Source organism: Cebus imitator, unplaced genomic scaffold, assembly GCF_001604975.1.
Source record: "Cebus imitator isolate Cc_AM_T3 unplaced genomic scaffold, Cebus_imitator-1.0 Scaffold117, whole genome shotgun sequence".
Lineage (NCBI taxonomy): Eukaryota > Metazoa > Chordata > Mammalia > Primates > Cebidae > Cebus > Cebus imitator.
The window spans coordinates 6,576,433-6,594,044 of NW_016107432.1; the positions used below are offsets into that span (position 1 = coordinate 6,576,433).

The 17,612-nt window shown below is 46.7% G+C and overlaps 2 protein-coding genes across 7 annotated transcripts in view; one reads left to right on the forward strand and one right to left on the reverse strand.

Moving 5' to 3' along the window:
* KIAA0232 (KIAA0232 ortholog) overlaps nt 1–12,312 on the reverse strand; it is an 88,718-nt gene extending 76,406 nt beyond the window's left edge. For all 6 annotated transcript variants that reach the window (XM_037742212.1, XM_017539106.2, XM_017539105.2 and 3 more), the window contains exon 1: nt 12,119–12,312. The gene's annotated coding sequence lies outside the window, so the exon portion shown is untranslated. The remainder of the gene's footprint in view (nt 1–12,118) is intronic.
* On the forward strand, nt 4,500–4,993 carry LOC108311615 (40S ribosomal protein S24-like). The gene has a single exon (XM_037742214.1). The coding sequence runs from the start codon at nt 4,500–4,502 to the stop codon at nt 4,890–4,892; it is 393 nt and encodes a 130-aa protein (XP_037598142.1). The 3' UTR covers nt 4,893–4,993.
* Nucleotides 12,313–17,612: the final 5,300 nt, after the last annotated feature.

A 17,612-nucleotide genomic window follows, 5' to 3' on the forward strand; every position in this document is an offset into this window, starting at 1 on the left:
CTACTCAGGAGGCTGAGGCAGGAGAATTGCCTGAACCCAGGAGGCAGAGGTTGCGGTGAGCCGAGATCACGCCATTGCACTCCAGCCTGGGTAACATGAGTGAAACTCTGTCTCAAAAACAAACAAACAAACAAACAAAATTTTTCTAGGCCAAGTGCAGTGGCTCATTCCTGTAATCCCAGCACTCGGGGAGGCCAAGGCAGGTGGACTGCATGAGACCAGGAGTTTGAGCTCAGCCTGGGCAACATAGTGAGACCCAGTCTCTACAAAAAAAAGTAAATCAGCTGGATGCAGCAGCACACCTATAGTCCCAGCTACTCAGGGGGCTGAAGTGGGAGGACTATTTAAGCCTGGGAGATCAAGGCTGCAATAAGCTGTGAATGAACCACTGCACTCCAACTTAGGTGACAGAGTGATACCGTAGCTCAAAAATAAATAACTTTTCTAGTAGCCATATTAAAAAAGAAACAGGTGAAATTAACTTTAATAATAGTTTGATTTAACCCAATATACCCAAAATAATATCACTCCAAATATAATGAAGGTAAAAGATTAATGATATATTTTACATTTTAATTTTTCACATTAAGTCTTTGACATCTGGCATGTATTTGACACAGCACATTTCAATTCAGATTAGCCACATGCAAAGTTCAAAAGCCACATGTGGCTTGTGGCTGCCTTATTTAACAGCAAAATCGTGGCTTACCCTCTTCTAGTCCCATGACTATAAATACCACCTATGCAGAGACTGCTCCACACTTTCTTCCCTTTACCCTGCTTCTTCCTCCTTAATTCCGGAATTCTAATGCTACCAAGCTACTAGACAATGAGGTTTCTAACTGGCAACTCAAATTTAAAACATGTCTAAAGCAAAAAAACACAACCCTGAATTCTCACCACGATTATCCTTGCCATGACCTTCCCTGTGTCAGTCAAGGGCAACTCCACGCCACTATGGCTCCTGCTCTCACATCCCACATCCAGTCCATCAGCAAACCCTCCTAGGTCTACCTTCATCATGGATGCAGAACCAGAGTCTTTCACTTGCTCTCCCCTACCCCTTGAAATGCCTTGCTCCTCAGCTATCTTCCCGTCTTTCTCTCTTACTCTTCAGGTCTCTGCTCAAGTGTCAACAGAGCCTTTCCCTGTCCACCACATACAATGCAATGCTCCATCTTCCACTCTGTTTTTCCCCTTAGCACTAGTTTTCACTTCACATATACATCTACTTGCTTATTTATATTATTGGTCTTTCTACCCACCCCCACCAGGACAGGACAGTGTGCAGCCACTGTGAGGGTGCCCTGCTCAGATCACCTTTCAAGAGACGCTGCTACAGGAAGTCAAGCTGAGAGCCTCAAGTTGCTGCATGTTCAGAGCCACAACAGCACTGACACCAAGCCATGCTTCCATCAGGCTGCCCCCAACTAATGGTTTAATTGGAAAGGGATAACAGACTCAGGTCTTTCTGCCGATGCAGGATGCACAGCTTCAGCATGGGAATTCCCTATCAGCTTGGTCAAGACTTTCTCAGAACTGTACAGTGATCTAAGGCTGTTCCTACCTACCCTTCTTCTCCTCTCCCCTTTCACAGGAATCAGACCGAGCGGAAGTCAAAAGGCTTTTCCTATACACTACTCCTGCCTCCTCTCTCTTTACCCTTATTCCCCCAATGAACTTCCTGCATGTCTGATCCTTCTCGGCATCTGTACCTAGCCCACTGGAGGCAGTCAACAAACATTTTAAGAATGAATAAATCTCTAGGTAGAGTAGGGCAGTGGAAAGAACATGACCTTTAGGTTGTAAGGATGGAAGTCTGGGCTCCTGCCTTGCCATGTATCACCTGTGACCACAGGCAAGTTTTTGGGGGTCTCTGAGTTGTAGCTTCATTTGTAAAGGACAATCAACCCATCTTTCTCAGAGTTGTTATGAGGCTTTAATGAAATGGTTTACCTAAGGTTCCGAACACAGTGCCCAAACAGATTAGAACTGTTAACCAGTGTTAGCTCACTCTCCCCTTACCCATTTTCTGTAGCTACTTCTAAGAATCCTTAGCCCTTTTACGTCACCAAGAATTCTGACCACTTTTTAAGTAAAGAAAGCACCAAATAATCCTAGCGAATCCCTTATTCAATTGAACCTGATGGATGAATAAACTTTATTTTCATTCCTGACCACCTATGATGAGCTTTAAGGTTTTACCTCATTTTAGAAGGTGAAATCTCACAGATAGCTATCTTAACACTGAAACTTAGGTTGTTTCACTAAAGCTTCAAGTTAAGCATACTTTTCAAAATCAAAAAAACCAATACAAATTCTAAAACTACAGTTCAGTACCAGCTTCTTAAGGCTAAGTTTTTTAGAGCCTCTATTTTCTTAACATCTGTAGCAGTCCTGATCCATTATGAAGTTTTTCAAGAAAATACACATTGACTCTGTGTGGATTTCAAATAAAGTGTGTTTTTTTTTTTTAACGGCTCAACCATAATATGCAATGTTGTTTATATAACACATTCTAAAAAGTCCCCAAGTGGATAAACTATTGATGGCAGTCACTCACAGGGAATGGGGTTAGGAGGTGAGGAGATGAGGGGTTCTTACTATGAATTTTTATAAAGTCTTTATAGGACTGGCTACATAATTTGTGACACCCAGTGCAGAATGATAATGTGGGTTCTGAGTTCAAAAATAATTAAGAATATCAAGACTACAACAGCAGATGATTGAACCACGCAAGGGCCCTGTGGGACTATACAGTTACAGGCTTATAAAGCCAAACCTTTGCCTTTATAAACTTTATGAGCCTAATATTCTATGTGCAATATTAAAAATCTGTGCTTCCTTAATTGTATGAAATTATATCACAGGACTACATCAGAATACAAAACATCCAGCCTTAATGAAAGTATTAAAGCTAATATAGCAACCAAGAAAATTTTTAACGTGATAAATCATTATTCAGAGTAGTTCGAAAGTCATTCTTTTTTTTAAGGCTGCAGAGAATAAGGCGGTTACTCATGAAAGTTCACTAAGACATATGTACAAAAATGTTTACTGTAGCACTGTGTTACACATAACAAAAACCTGGAAACTCTTCCTATCAACTAGTTAAGTAAAATCTGGCACCTTCACAGGAGGCACATTTAAAAAAGAACATGGTAAAGCAAATGTGTACCTAAAGTAGAACTGTGTACTAGTTCATTTTCACATTGCTGATAAAGACATATCCAAGACTGGGTAATTTAGAAAAGAAAGGGGTTTAACTGACTTACAGTTCCACAAGGCTGGTGAGGCCTCACAATCATGGCAGACGGCAAGGAGGAGCAAAGTCACAGCTTACATGGATGGTGGCAGTCAAAAGAGGAGAGCTTATGCAGGGAAACGCCCCTTCATAAAACCATCAAACCTCGTGAGACTTAAGCACTACCACAAGAACGGCACAGGACAGACCTGCCCCAGTGATTCAGTTACCTCCCACCAGGTCCCTCCCACAACATGTAAGAATTCAAAATGAGAATTGGGTGGGCATAGAGCCAGACCATATCAATCTGTATGTCTGATACAGAAAGCATTCCAAGATACAAAGTTCAGTGTTTGTTTAAATAATGACATAGAAACACTCTTTACACCATGATTCCATTTTTTTTTTAATGTATAGGTATCATTTTTTCCTATGATATCTAAGAAATTTATCTGTGGTCTTCAAGGGAAGATGAGTACAGGGTGGGAAAGGAGATGAAGAAAGAGACTTCAAGAAATGTGGCACATATACACCATGGAATACTATGCAGCCATAAAAAAGGATGAGTTACTGTCCTTTGCAGGCATGTGGATGAAGCTGGAGACCGTCATTTTCGGCAAACTGACACAAGAACAGAAAATGGCAACACCACATATTCTCACTCATAACTGGGTGTTGAACGATGAGAACACATGGACACAGAAAGGGGAATATCACACACTGTGGCCTGTCGGGTGGGGTGGGGGGCTAGGGGAGGGATAGCATTAAGAGAAATACCTAACATAGATGACAGGGTGATGACAGATGCAGCAAACCATCACGGCACATGTATATCTATGCAACAAACCTGCAAGTTCTGCACATGTACCCCAGAACTTAAAGTATAATAAAAAAAAAATCAGCTTGACTCCAGGCATAGTTGTTTATGCCTGTAATCCCAGCATTTTGGGGAGGCAGAGGCAGGAGCATCACTTGAACCTAGGAGTTCCAGAACAGCCTGGGTAGTGTGGTAAAATCGCATCTCTACAAAAAATTTAAAAATTAGCTGGGCGTGGTGGCACAACACTCTAGTCCCAGTACTTGGGAGGCTGAGATGGGAAGATCAATTGAGCCTGGAAGGCCAAGGCGACAGTGAGCAATAACTGTGCCACTACACTCCAGGCTGGGCAACAGAATGAGACCTCGTCTCCAAAAAAAAAAACAAAAAACAAAAAAGCTCTTTTCCTCCCCGGCTGTGTAAGGATAGGCCGCCATCATGAACGACACAGTAACTATCCACACTAGAAAGTTCATGACCAACCGACTGCTTCAGAGGAAACAAATGGTCATTGATGTCCTTCACCCCGGGAAGGCAACAGTGCCTAAGACAGAAATTCGGGAAAAACTAGCCAAAATGTACAAGACCACACCGGATGTCATCTTTGTATTTGGATTCAGAACTCATTTTGGTGGTGGCAAGACAACTGGCTTTGGCATGATTTATGATTCCCTGGATTATGCAAAGAAAAATGAACCCAAACATAGACTTGCAAGACATGGCCTGTATGAGAAGAAAAAGACCTCAAGAAAGCAACGAAAGGAACGCAAGAACAGAATGAAGAAAGTCAGGGGGACTGCAAAGGCCAATGTTGGCGCTGGCAAAAAGTGAGCTGGAGATTGGATCACAGCCGAAGGAGTAAAGGTGCTGCAATGATGTTATCTATGGCCGTTGTGGATTTTTCACGAGAAGCTTAATAAACTAAAAACTTTCATGTGGAAAAAAAAAAAAAAAAAAAAGGCTTTACAACAGCTACTATATTCCAAACAATGTTTTGTTTTGGCAAATCATACAAAATATACTTTAACAAATTTAATTTAAACTTTAAAGTATATAAAAACAGGCCAGGCACAGTGGCTCACACCTGTAATCCTGACACTTTGGGAGGTAAAGGTGGGACTGCCTGAGCTCAGGAGTTCTAGACCAGCCTGGGTGACATGACGAAACCCTTTCTCTATTAAAAATACAAAAGAGTAAAAAAGTATTTGGTCATGGTGATGCACGTCTACAGTCCCAGGTATTCAGGAGACTGAGGCATGAGAATCACTTGAACCCAGGAAGCAGAGGTTGCAGTGAGCCAAGATTGTGCCACTAGACTCCAGCCTGGGCCACAGAGCAAGACTGCCTTAAAAAAAAAAAACAAAAAACCATTTTTGATTACAAAAAAATTTTAAGTAAAAAAAAGAAAGGGCTTGAAAAAAATCTCCAAGCTGGGCAAACAATTTTGAAATAATTATAACTGGTTTTCCTTATCTTCTCCCTATTCAACCAGAGGCAACACTGCGGAAGAGACGGAGAGATATGGAGAAAGCCTAGAAACAGGGGAGCACTTGGGAAAGATGTCAGAAACAGAATTTTAACAGTCATTCCAAATACCAAGCATGGGGTTTCTACTGCTTAATGTATACTAGTAGCAAGATGTAAGATTAAAGTGAAAACATTCATTTTCCTGAAAATAAATAACATACCGTATAGTGTAAAATTTGACCATTTCTATTCCACTCATATGTTATATATATATATATTTATATATATATATATACACATATATTTATATATATATATATATATATTTTTTTTTTTTTTTTTTTTTTTTTTTTTTTTTTTTTTGGAGGCAGGGTCTCACTCAATCACCCAGGCTAGAGCACAGTGGTGCAAGAATGGCTCATTGCAGCCTCGATCTCCTAGGGTCAAGAGATTCTCCTGCCTCAGCCTCCTGAGTAGCTGGGACTACAGACATGTGTCACCACACTTGGCTAATGTTTAAAATTTTTTTGTAGAAACAGGATTCACCATTTGCCCAGGCACACCTCAAACTCCTGGGCTCAAGCGATCCTCCCACCTCCGCTTCCCAAAGTGCTGGAATTACAGGCGTAAGCCAGTGTGCCTGGCCAATTTTCCAGACTTTCTTAAACCATATGCAAAAAACCTGCTCATCTACAGACAGCTTTGCCTGTCTTCAGAACAATTTAGGACCCCGTCATGAATCTGTTTATGCAAAAGCTCTCTCCAACTTACTCGCAAAACTAATGAAAGCACGTAGGTACAAGTGAAAATGAGACGAGTGGCTGGGCACGGAGGCTCACACCTATAATCCCAGCACTTTGGGAGGCCAAGGCGGGCAGGTCATGAGGTGAGGAGTTCAAGACCAGCCTGGCCAACATGGTGAAACCCCGACTCTACTAAAAAATACAAAAATTAGCCGGGCATGGTGGTGCATGTCTGCATCCCAGCTACTGGGGAGGCGGAGGCAGGAGAATCGCTTGAACTCATGGAGGCTGCAGTGAGCTGAGATCACGCCACTGCACTCCAGGTTGGGCAACAGAGCAAGACTCTGTCAAAAAAAAAAAAAAAAAGAAAGAAAATGAGATGACTTTTTTCTTTACATACACACCAAAAATAAATATGTGGACACTGTCAAAATAAACTAGCATATACAATCAACCAAGTTAGCCAACCACTAGTGTTCTCTCCACCTGTTCAACTTAATAGGTTAAAAAGCTGCCACTTACTGACCACTTACTATATGCTGGGCCCTGTTCTGAGTCACGTGGATATACAACATTCTCATACAAAGTTATTCCAACTCTATCCCCCTTCTCCTGAACTCAGAGACTACATATTCTGAGCTAATTCAGTCAAACATTTAACAAACAAGTACTATTTGTAAAAGAGTATATCGCACACTAGAGGAAATTAGCAATGATTAAGATTTTCCTCCATCTCTCTTAAGGAGCTTATAATCCAGGAAAGTCCTCCATGGATATAAACTAAAAGGTCATAAGGAAAAAACAGATGAGTGGAGACATCAGGCTAGCACTGTGCGGGAGAAAAACAATGCAGTTAATTCTGAAAAGCAGGTTACAGAAGTAGAAGTAGCAGCATTTAAGACAAGTCTCCAAGATTCTGAAAGGGAGAAAAAGGCAGAAAGGATATTTCATAGTAGTCTGCCAATAATGGAAGTGGCCAGAGGTCTTGTGTTGAAATATAAGGTGACAAGAAGAGACGCAGGCTGGGCGAGGTGGCTCATGCCTGTAATCTCCGCACTTTGGGAGGCCAAGTTGGACAGATTGCTTAAGCCCAGGAGTTTGAGGCCAGTCTAGACAACATAGCAAAACTCCATCTCTACAAAAAATACAAACATTAGCCAGGCATGGTGGTACATGCCTGTAGTCCTAGCTACTTAGGAGGCCAAGGCAGGAGGCGGAAGGGAGGTGGAAGTTCCAGTGAGCTAAGATGATACCACTGCACTCCCGCCTGAATGACAGAGCAAGACCCTGCCTCAAAAAAACAGAAACAAAAACAAAAAAGAAGAGATCCAGTAAAAGATCAAGCTAAAAGTAAGAAGTAGGCCAGATAGCAAAGATCTTAGAGTGATTTCCTAACTCTGTAACACTAACTCTCAACCAGGAGAGGAGGGTGGTAGCACTTCTAAGGTAAAAATCTTCAGAGGAGAAAGCCCATGATCTTACCAACAAAACTGTCATATCCCTCAGGTGTGATGGAACAGGGATATGACAGTTGAGAACCCCTGATGTATACTTGAGAGAGGGGGTATGATAGGATTTGATTTGCATATTAGATAATCCTGACAACAGGACAGAGAAGGATGAGAGACCAGAAAAGAGAGGCCAGTTGGAGGACTACAGCAACTATCTTCGTAAGGAGTAACAGCTTCCAAGAGGGGAGGGGCAGAGGAAACATGAAAGAAAAGAGGAAAAGACTGATGGAAAAGACTCATAGAGGTAAAAATCTGGTCAACAAAGGAAGTCTCTAAGGGTTTCCAGGCTGGGTAGTGAGCAGGACAAAAATGCTATAAAGCAAAATATCTTATTACCTTATATGTGGGCAGGGATGTGCAGTATACAAAGTATAGCCACTTTATATGTACTACAAAGCAAAAAGAGTCCAGGTAATTGTTCTCAGTTCACAAATACGGACTGACTTCCAAGAGGGATTTAACAAACTTGTCCATGGACAAGAAGCAAACCTGAATCTTTCAAATCCAGTTCTATCATTCTTTTAAGAAGCCCCCTCAAAAACAATTGCTTTTGATGCATATAATAAATCTCCAAAAAAGAAAACGCTTAAAGAAAAAGCATGTAAACTCTTGGGAATTAAATTATACTTCAAATATAAGAAATATTTTTATACTTGTGCTCTGGTTCCCTCTACGCAAAAAACAGGTCAATGATTTAGTCAGCAATGCAGGTGCTGCATCTATTTCATTAGACCCTAAAAGTTTAGATACAGATTGGAAGGTGACAATTTTTACTTTGTATAAAATACCACTTACTATGTGATTATGTGAAAGGCCAAAAATAACTGTAAAGAAATATTCTTAATAGTAACTATATTCAACATAGTAAAACTGCATTTCTAATGTTGTGGTTGGCACTGATGTTTATTAAAAATACTTCATCTGGGTCTTGTGTGGTGGCTCACACTTATAAACCCAGCACTTTGGGAGGCTGAGGTGGGAGGATTGCTTGAGCCCAGGAGTTCAAGATTAGCCTGGGCAACATAGGGAGACCCCTGTTTCTACAAAACAAAACAAAACAAAGAAAACAAATTCTTTTAAGTAGCTGGGCGTGGTGGTGCATGCCTGTGGTTCCAGCTACTCAGGAGGCTGAGGTGGGAGGATCACTTGAGCCTGGGAGGTAGCTGTGATAGCACCACTGCACTCTAGCCTGGGTGACAGAGCAAGACCCTGCCTTTAAAAAAGAAAAAAAAAAATCATTTGGAGACTTAAAGCCAGGGTCAGAAAAAAATAAACAAATATACTTTATAACATTAACATATTCTAGAAGGTGGATTACAGACTTTGACTTTATTTAACCAACATTTAAGCACTTTATGTTTAAACGCCTGAGCAAGGTGTTGGGACAAAATGATGACATAGACACCACAGAGTTTACTATGAACAATTTATAATACAATATGATATAATGATGAGGGAAAAATAGAGAACTATGATTGCAGAAAGGAATATTCATTTTAAAAAGACTTCCAAAGTACTCCAAAGGGAACAGAATATTTGACATGAACTTTTAAGAACTGGAGGGAATGGGACTCAGACAGGACATACCAATCAGAGAAAAGAATATAAGCAAAAAAGGTCTGAAATAGCTTGGGATGTTCACAGAATCAAGAGCAGTCTTGTTTAGCTGGACAGTGTGGAAAGGGGACAAAGACGACAAGATAAAGTACAGGGATGACTGGGGACCAGACTGCAAGGGGCCTGAATTGTGATGCTGGTATCTCTGAATTCTAAGCTCCAAACCACAGGCAGCCTTAGAAGCTTGCTGAGCCAGAGGCTGGTAAGGTCTGTGTTCAGGAAAGAGAACTCTGGCAGCCAGGCAAAGTATGGAGAAAAAGGGGTGGGGAAGAGCCTGAAGACAAAGCTAAAACCTTTAAGCCAAGCAAGCAATCTGAGGTTTTAACAATTACACTAGTCCAGTATTTTAAAAGGGTTTCAGTGTTGATGAAATTATTGCACGTCTTCCCTCTCGTGATCATCCCAAACACTGTGAAGCAGGTGTCATCATTCTTCCCATTTTACAGATGAGGAAACCAGCTAACAAGCCATTAACTGTCAAGTCAAATGCTATGAAAACAAGGACAAAGCCCAGGCTCAGTCATTATCTACACAATGAAAAATAAAGAACAATTAATTTCTTTTGAAGACTGCTACCATACAACAAAGCACAGAGTGAGCTAGCTACATTACCCTGTATTACCACTGGCGGTGTTAAAAATTCATCTATTTTCTTAAATGTTTGCAACTTGTGTAACAAGCTAATTATCCTTAAAATAGTTGAATTTGACTTATGTTAACGTCATGTTAACATATACTTTTTCAAAGTATATACTTTCAAAGACCTATACTTTTTCTCCACAGCAAACAAAAAAGCACCTGCACTTTGAATTCTACTTCCTATGGAACTAAGTAAGAATATTCTCCCCTCCCTTCAATGTTTAAAACTGGCATTTCACTCATGTAACGGGCTTACATAAAAACCATTATACCCAAAATGGAAGCAGTAAACTACTTTTTGAATTATTAAAAATTCATTATTTAGCAAGTACAATTGGATCTGAGTTATAAGATGTATTAATTGAAAGTAGCTTCTACAGGTATGCAAAGGCACAATCTCAGAAATAGGTTCTGTCATAAGGAAAAGACAGAGAGACTCTGAGACCTATTTCAGAATGGTTCAATCCAAAATAACTGATGGAAGAATACATGACCTTGAAAATGCAGAATGATAGATTCCACTCCCCCGCCCCCTCCCCCTTTAAATTCGAAGTCCACGATATGGTCAAAGTGTTCTGGAATGGGTCTTATTTTGCACAGGAAGGATCTATCTTGGGGATTCCCGTTCAGTCTTACCCACAGCATCGTATATTATCAAAACTGCTCGTCCCTACCCCCTCACAAGCTTTCTAAAATTGTTTTTTAAAAACAAGACCCAGAAATGTAAAACCCCTTCTTAGGAACTTGGGCAATAAGTCAAAGTATCCAACTCAGGTAGTTATCAGCAAGAACTACATTTATATAAATTTTTCCAAGAATCGCATGCCTCCTCTCCAGTGAATCTTCCTATGTTTTTAACTGGATTAAGTCTTTATAACTTGTCTATAGAGGACAAAAACAGAAAGGTGGCAAAAAAGAAATCAAAACAGTTCTGCATGATTTAGGGGTCTGTACCAAGAGCTCGGCAGGTCCTGCAATCTGCGCACAAGACGCAAACTAAATTCTAGGGCAACACGAAGCATTTCTAACAAGACACACACTGGTTTCTCCAGCGGGAAGAAGCAGGGAGCTTTAGAAATGCCTGCTGGAGACGCGTATTCTTGGAAAGGAGCAGGAAGAGGCTCCGCAGCATCTCGGGGCGCCCTTTGCGCCGGGGTCTGCCCGGCGGCGCGAGGGTGACTGTGGGCCTGTCACTCCTAGCTCCAGCTGTAACCTTCGCCAAACCTTGCGCCACACCGGCCCCGCCCTCCAGGCCCGCCCCTCGCGCCGCGCGCCGCGCCATAGGCCGGCGCGCCCGTCACTCAGCCGGCCTCCCGGCCCCGCCCGCCTGCGGCCCTCCTCCCCCGCCCCGCGGTTTTCCCTTCCCCGGGCCCCAAAAGGACAATGCTGGAGGGGAGGAGAACGGAGGGGACGCGAGAGAGCGGCCCAGCCTGCCGGCCTGACCCCGCTGCCGGGGACGTCGGGCGCCTCCCGCCGGTCGAAGCCTTCCTCCCGCACCCGCTTTCGGGGCTCCGCGCCCCAGCCTCACGTCTAAGCACCCCCGCCTCACCTCCCCCAAAAGAGCCTCCCCGGCGCGGCGACACCTGCCCCAAGCAGGAGGCTGCTGACGGCAACCCATTGTGCGGACTCATCGTCCGCTGCCCACCCGGGCGCACGAGCGGCAAGCCGGGGTGCCGGCGACCTGGGGTCTGGGCGGGGGTCCCAGGGCCCACAGCTCACCAGCACGCCCGGGCACCACCAGGGTCTGAGGCGGCCCGGGCTTCCTCGTCTGGCCCCGGAGTCCCCGGCGACGGTCCGGTCTCCCTCGGTCTGGCCCCGGAGCCCCTGGTGGCGGCCCGGCCTCCCTCGGTCTGGCCCCGAAGCCATCGGCGTCGGCCCGGCCACCCTCTGTCTGGCCCCAGAGCCCCCGGCGGCGGCCCGGCCTCCCTCGGTCTGGCCCCGGAGCCCCCAGCGGCGGCCCGGCCTCCCTGAGGCTGGCCCCGGAGCCCCACGGCGGCCAGCGGCCGGCCTGCCCAGGCCCGCGCCCACCCGGCAGAGGGGCCACTCCGCGCCCTCCCTCCCCGCCGCCTGCCCGCGGTACCTGCCGAGGCTGCCGGGCGGCGCGGCGGCCGGCGGGGGCGCCTCTCCTCTGCTCCGGGGGGCTGCGGGCGGCTGCGGAGCGCCGGGCGGCCCTGGCCTGCGCCTTACGTAAAGCGGCGGCGGCGGCCCCAGCGCCACTCGGCGGAGGGCGGGAGGCGGCGCGCCGGGAGCCGCTCCGCTCCGTTACCCGGCAACTGGCCTCAGCGCCCCGCCAACCAGGGGCGCGCTCCATATCCTTCCGCCCGGGTGCCGGGATTACATCAGCGCCGGCCGGGCCCCGCCCCTGCCCCTCCCTCCGGCTGGGCCGCGGGCGCGCGCGGGAGAAGGGCCACAGGCTGACGGCGCCGGGGGAGAGGCCGGTGCTGGGGCCGGCGGGGCAGGGGGTCTAGGGCCCGGGGCGCGCAGTGCAGCCAGGCGGGGGCGGCGCAAGGCGCTGTGAGGTGAGAGGGCAGGCAGGAAGCGGGAGCCCACCCGTGTGCTGGACATCGGAGAAGAGATGCCTCCCGCGGAGGGGCACGTGGGACTGCCCTCGGCAGAAGCCCCCGACCTCCGCCGCCGCGCCCGGCCCCCGGCCCGCGCTGGGGAAGCGGGGCTGGGGAAGTGGGGCTCGGCGTGCACGGCCCCGCCCGCGGCGCGGTGCACCCCCGCCTTCCCGGGCACGCGCGCCACCTGTCCGCGCCCCCTCCTCGCCGCGTCCTGGGATGGCTGGAGTAGGCGGTTTAAAATAAAGACTTTAATGTTTTGTTGTTGTTGTTAAGGAACCCAGAAGACAATCTAAAGAAATGTGACATGGCTCTTTTTTTAATTAAGTAGGCAAAAATAAATTCTGGAAGATTCGAAAGTGGAAACCAAAAATGTGCTTAACCTTTTAATCAAAGTCTCTTCACACCCACCCACCTTCCCTAAATGTGACTCCTAGGCCTGTTCTAAAAAAGCAAATAAGTTTCATGGATCTGGAAAAAGAAGGGAGATTACTTAGAGGAAACAGGTCCGGTAGGAGGAGTGACTTACCTGGGGTCATTTGTGCATTTATGGAGCACCCATTAGGTGCCAGGCACTATACTTTTCTGTTCAGAACCTGTAGGAGAATTTCCTGCACCAGCTCACAGGCTTGTGGGAGAAGCAGACGCTGAAACTGGAAAGAGGTCATCTGCTGAGTTGGCTGGTTGCTCCATGCAGGAGGGGCTGGAAGGACAGAGTGAAGAAGTGTCACTTACATGCTATCTGCAGAGTGTTTTTCTGCAAACATGTCTTTTGTTCTTTACAAGAAGCGTGGGTCAAAGCTTTGCCATCCCCATTTAACTGGTAAGGAAGCTGAGGCTCAGAGAAAGTGTTTTCACCCAAGTCTGGCTGCTACAGAGTGGGCAGTGCCTTCTGACCCGGCTACACCACCCCTTGCAGGAGACACAAAGTGAACCCAGGCTCGTTTCCTTTACACTGCTGTCTCCCTTCACCAGTTTGCTCCTGATTTTATTTTCAGCATTCTCTCAGGTGAGTGTATCTCGCCATAAATCACAATGCTTTGGTTCGGTCAGTATCTTCTCAGTGCTTGTTGTGGGCCTGGCTCAGTGCCAGGAACGGACACTCCCTGTGCTCTTGGAATTCAAACTCTGAAAACAGGGAAGAGAATGGAAAGGGTATGGGAAACCTAGAGCCATCTAGGAGTGAAGGAGGGGAAGGTAATAGCGCTTCAGAGCCTAGTTCACAGGTGCCCCCAATAGCGCTTCAGAGCCTAGTTCACAGGTGCCCCCAGCGTCCGGGATTTCACAGACCAAAGTATTCGGGATTTGCAAAGCACGGACAGCTTTTGATTTCTGCTACATTTGTGACATATCTGTCATCTACATCATATTTCACAAAAGAGTATTAACAGTAAAATTATTTTGAAAAGCAGTAACAGTATATCTCAGTCTTGGAAGAAAGGAAACACAGTTGGCACCTGCATAGTGTCTGATGCACGCACACACACACACACACACACAGCATTTATCGACCTTTTTTATCATTATTATTTTACCACAGACCAGTTTTTATACTAGTTCTACCATGAACTAGTAGAACCCGAAGGCTTCTCAGAAGAAGAGGTGTTTAAATTAAGTGGGAATTATCTAGGATTAATAGCATTTGGAGCTGGTGGGGAAAGAGGACAAATTAGGGAAAGAAAGGGTCTTGTTTACTTTGTTTACTTAACAAAATAGCCCCCGTCCTCCAAATTCTTTTGATAAAAGTCCTAGAAGTCTCAGCTGACTCAGCCTTGGGGCCTTTGCATCTGCTGATTTCTTTGAGGAACTCCCTCCCCAGACCTCCACGGGGCTGGTGCCGTCTTGTTAAAGGCCCAGCTGCAATGTCACCTGCCCAGAGACATCTTCTGGATGCCAGTGTGGAGCAGCCAACCTTCCCAGTGGTGTTACCGCTGCTCTGTTTTGTTTCTTTATTCACAGCTCTGATCGGTAGCTGAGATTATCTTGTTTGTATGTTTGTGTCCTCATTCATCTCAGCCTCCTCACTGAAGACCTGTGTCTCACAAGAGTAGGCATCTTGCCCGTGGTGTTTGTTTTCGTATGCGCAGAGCCCAGCACGAGGCCTGCCACATTGTAGGGAAGGACTGAACGATCCCGTGTGATGTAGTCAGAGTGGACGTCAGGGAGACAACCATACCACCTTCCCTTAACAATCAGGAACAGGGCTCTTCTGCATGAGCCCCTCACCCCCTGCAGTGTGCCATGCTCCCCACGACCTTCCTTAAAGCTCTCAGGTAGAGATCAGCCAACTTAAACTCAGGACAACAGTAGCTTTCTCCCTCTTGTGGGCTAAGATCCTTAGGGAATACAAATGAAGCTGGAGGACTCCTGTGTTAAGGCAGAGTTGGTGTGGAGGCAGTGGACTCCCCCTTCAGCATTTTCTAAGAAGAACCCATTGTGGTCTCCTGTGTAAGTCTGAGATCATTCATTTTATTTCTCCAGTCTCAGGAGCACCTGCCATGGCTTTTTAACCCCTACAGCCGGGTGAGGCAATGCCGGAGGAAGCTGACGACTCTGAGTGCCCTCTGACTTGGATGTTTGATGCCAGCAAGGATTCTGGTGGCTGCCATGTGGGGCAGTGATTGTGTAAAGTGCATGCTTAGTGAACAGCAGGAATGAGGCTGGGTCCGGGACGCTTTGTGATGTCATGCAGTACTCGGACTGACGGCAGGCAGGGACCAGGCCCCTTTGACTCTGTGATCTTGGGCGTATAATCTCCGTCTCTGGGCCTCAGTTTCACCATCTGCACAAGGTACTTGGGTAGGAAGATTTCAAAATCTCCTCTGTTCTGTGCGTGTGTGTGTGTGTGCGTGCGTGCATGTGTGTTTGAGAGAGATTTAGAAACAAAGTTTCAATGAAGCTACACTTTGATAAAAGAGGTACAAACCCTCGCCTGTCACCTGACATGAACAGTGCCGCCCCTGTTTACTGACCCCCAGGTGCATGCCAAGTGCTTTACTCACATTGTCCTTAACTCCCACAATACCAGGCAGGGGAGAGACGATCCCCACTTTGCAGTCAGAGAAGCCACATCTTCTCTGGAGACATTAGATGGCTTGCCCAGGCCACCTGCTACTAAGAGGCAGGGCCAGGATTTCATTCCACCCCTGTGCTTGCTACTGGGCCACACAGTATCGTTAATATCCATCATGAGATGACTTTCAAATGAGTGAGGCCAAGATAAAACCATGACCAGATAAGCTCCCCATTGCCTCCCCATAGGACCAAGACCCTCACTTGGGGTGCTAACTGGGCATCACAGCTCAGATGCTGTCAGTCAAGGTGGCCCATGTAATGGCCTTCTCTCTGAATCACCCCAGGCCGGCACCTGCATCTGGACGGTCTCTCCTCTCAGTGACTCTCCATTCCTCTTAGGGGGAGTAAACACCATTCCAGGCCTAAAGAGTTGAGTTCAAGTCTCTGACACAGCCTCATGGTGTGACCTCGAGCAATTCCCTGACCTTCCGAGGGCTTCGGCTTCCTAGTGCATTAAAGGACAGAGATTACCGCTTGCCCGTCCATTGCAGGGCAGACCAGGTCACAGGTATGGTTGTCTCCTGCAGACTCCACGATGCCATTCAATGTCAAGCCTTGTTGTTGTTGTTCCAAACTTGTTCCTCACTTCTATTCCTCCACCCAAGCCATGGGTGAAGTCAACAGTGTCATCAGCAACCTTCCATCCCAGAAGTAGGGTAGCACGGTGATTAAGCTCACTGGCTGGGCCACTGGGTGGAACCCAGGATCTACCACGCTGTAGCTCACTGACGTGGGTAAATTCCTTAGCCTCTCAGTTTCCTCGTCTGTAAAGTGGGCATAGTAATCACAGTGCCTGCCTCACGCTGAGGGTACCCGGCCCATAGTTAACACTCAGTAAACACCAGCACCTGTGGCCATCCCGCCTTGAAGCCCCCACTTACCTCTGACTGCGTCATCTCCAGACCCCCTCTTCCCCTGTCCTTCCCATTTCTGCCTTTCTTATCCCTCCTTTTATTAGCAGGCCTAGTAACTGCCCTGCATATTACTAGGGCAGTTTCTCCCACTCCAGCAGCCACTAAGTAGCATGAAAATGGAAGGACACCTAATCTTTCTCCCCAACCTATTCTCCAAGGCCCAGAACTGCCTCCTGAGCTTGTCCGCCTTGCTGGTGGGACCTGTCCCAGCCCCCCGCATGTTCATGGCTGGCTCACTGCCTTCCGGCACAGGTGCCCTTTCCCTCATCGCTCTGTCTCACAACACCACCCTCTCCCTGGCTGCCTGAGCTAGAGTCCTCGTGCACTGACCTGGTGAATTTGTTTCAGAAACGGCCTTGCAGTCAGACTGTGAGCTCAGACAGACCGAGGTGTGAGTCCAGCAGAGCCACGTGACACGGTGAAACCTTGAGCAAGTTACTTCCTCTCTCCGAGCTGGCTCAAGTGTCTCTAAAACGGACACAACTGGAGCGCCCTCCAGCAATGAACGCTCATTTGTTGATCCATCTGCCAGTAGATGAAGCCCCTTCCTATGTTTGGTAAATCCCCGTCCCTTGTGGGATTCACCCAAGCAAAGAAGGCTTCCCTCCACTGAACCTGAAGGCCAGACCCGGACCAGACCTCCCTTCCCGGCCTCTGACTTACTGTCATCATTATAACCACACAACCCGTTCACGAGGCTTCCTCTGCATTGCCCAGAAGGACCCTGCATCTGGACAATTAGCATGTGAAGGAGTTGGGAATGATGATTTATTTATAGGTGTGAGCCACTGTACCCAGCTGGGAGTGATTTTTTAAATTAATATATGGACGTATGGTTTGGCGGCCAACATTCAACCGACTATACTTAAAAATCTTCTGTGGTAATAAAATAGCACAACACCCACCCTCTCTGTGTCACCTTTTTTTTTTCTTCCTTTTTTCCCTCCCTCCCTCCCTCCCTCCGCCTTCCTCCCTCCCTTCCTTTCTCCCTCCTCCTCCCTCCTTCCCTCCCCCTCCCTCCCTC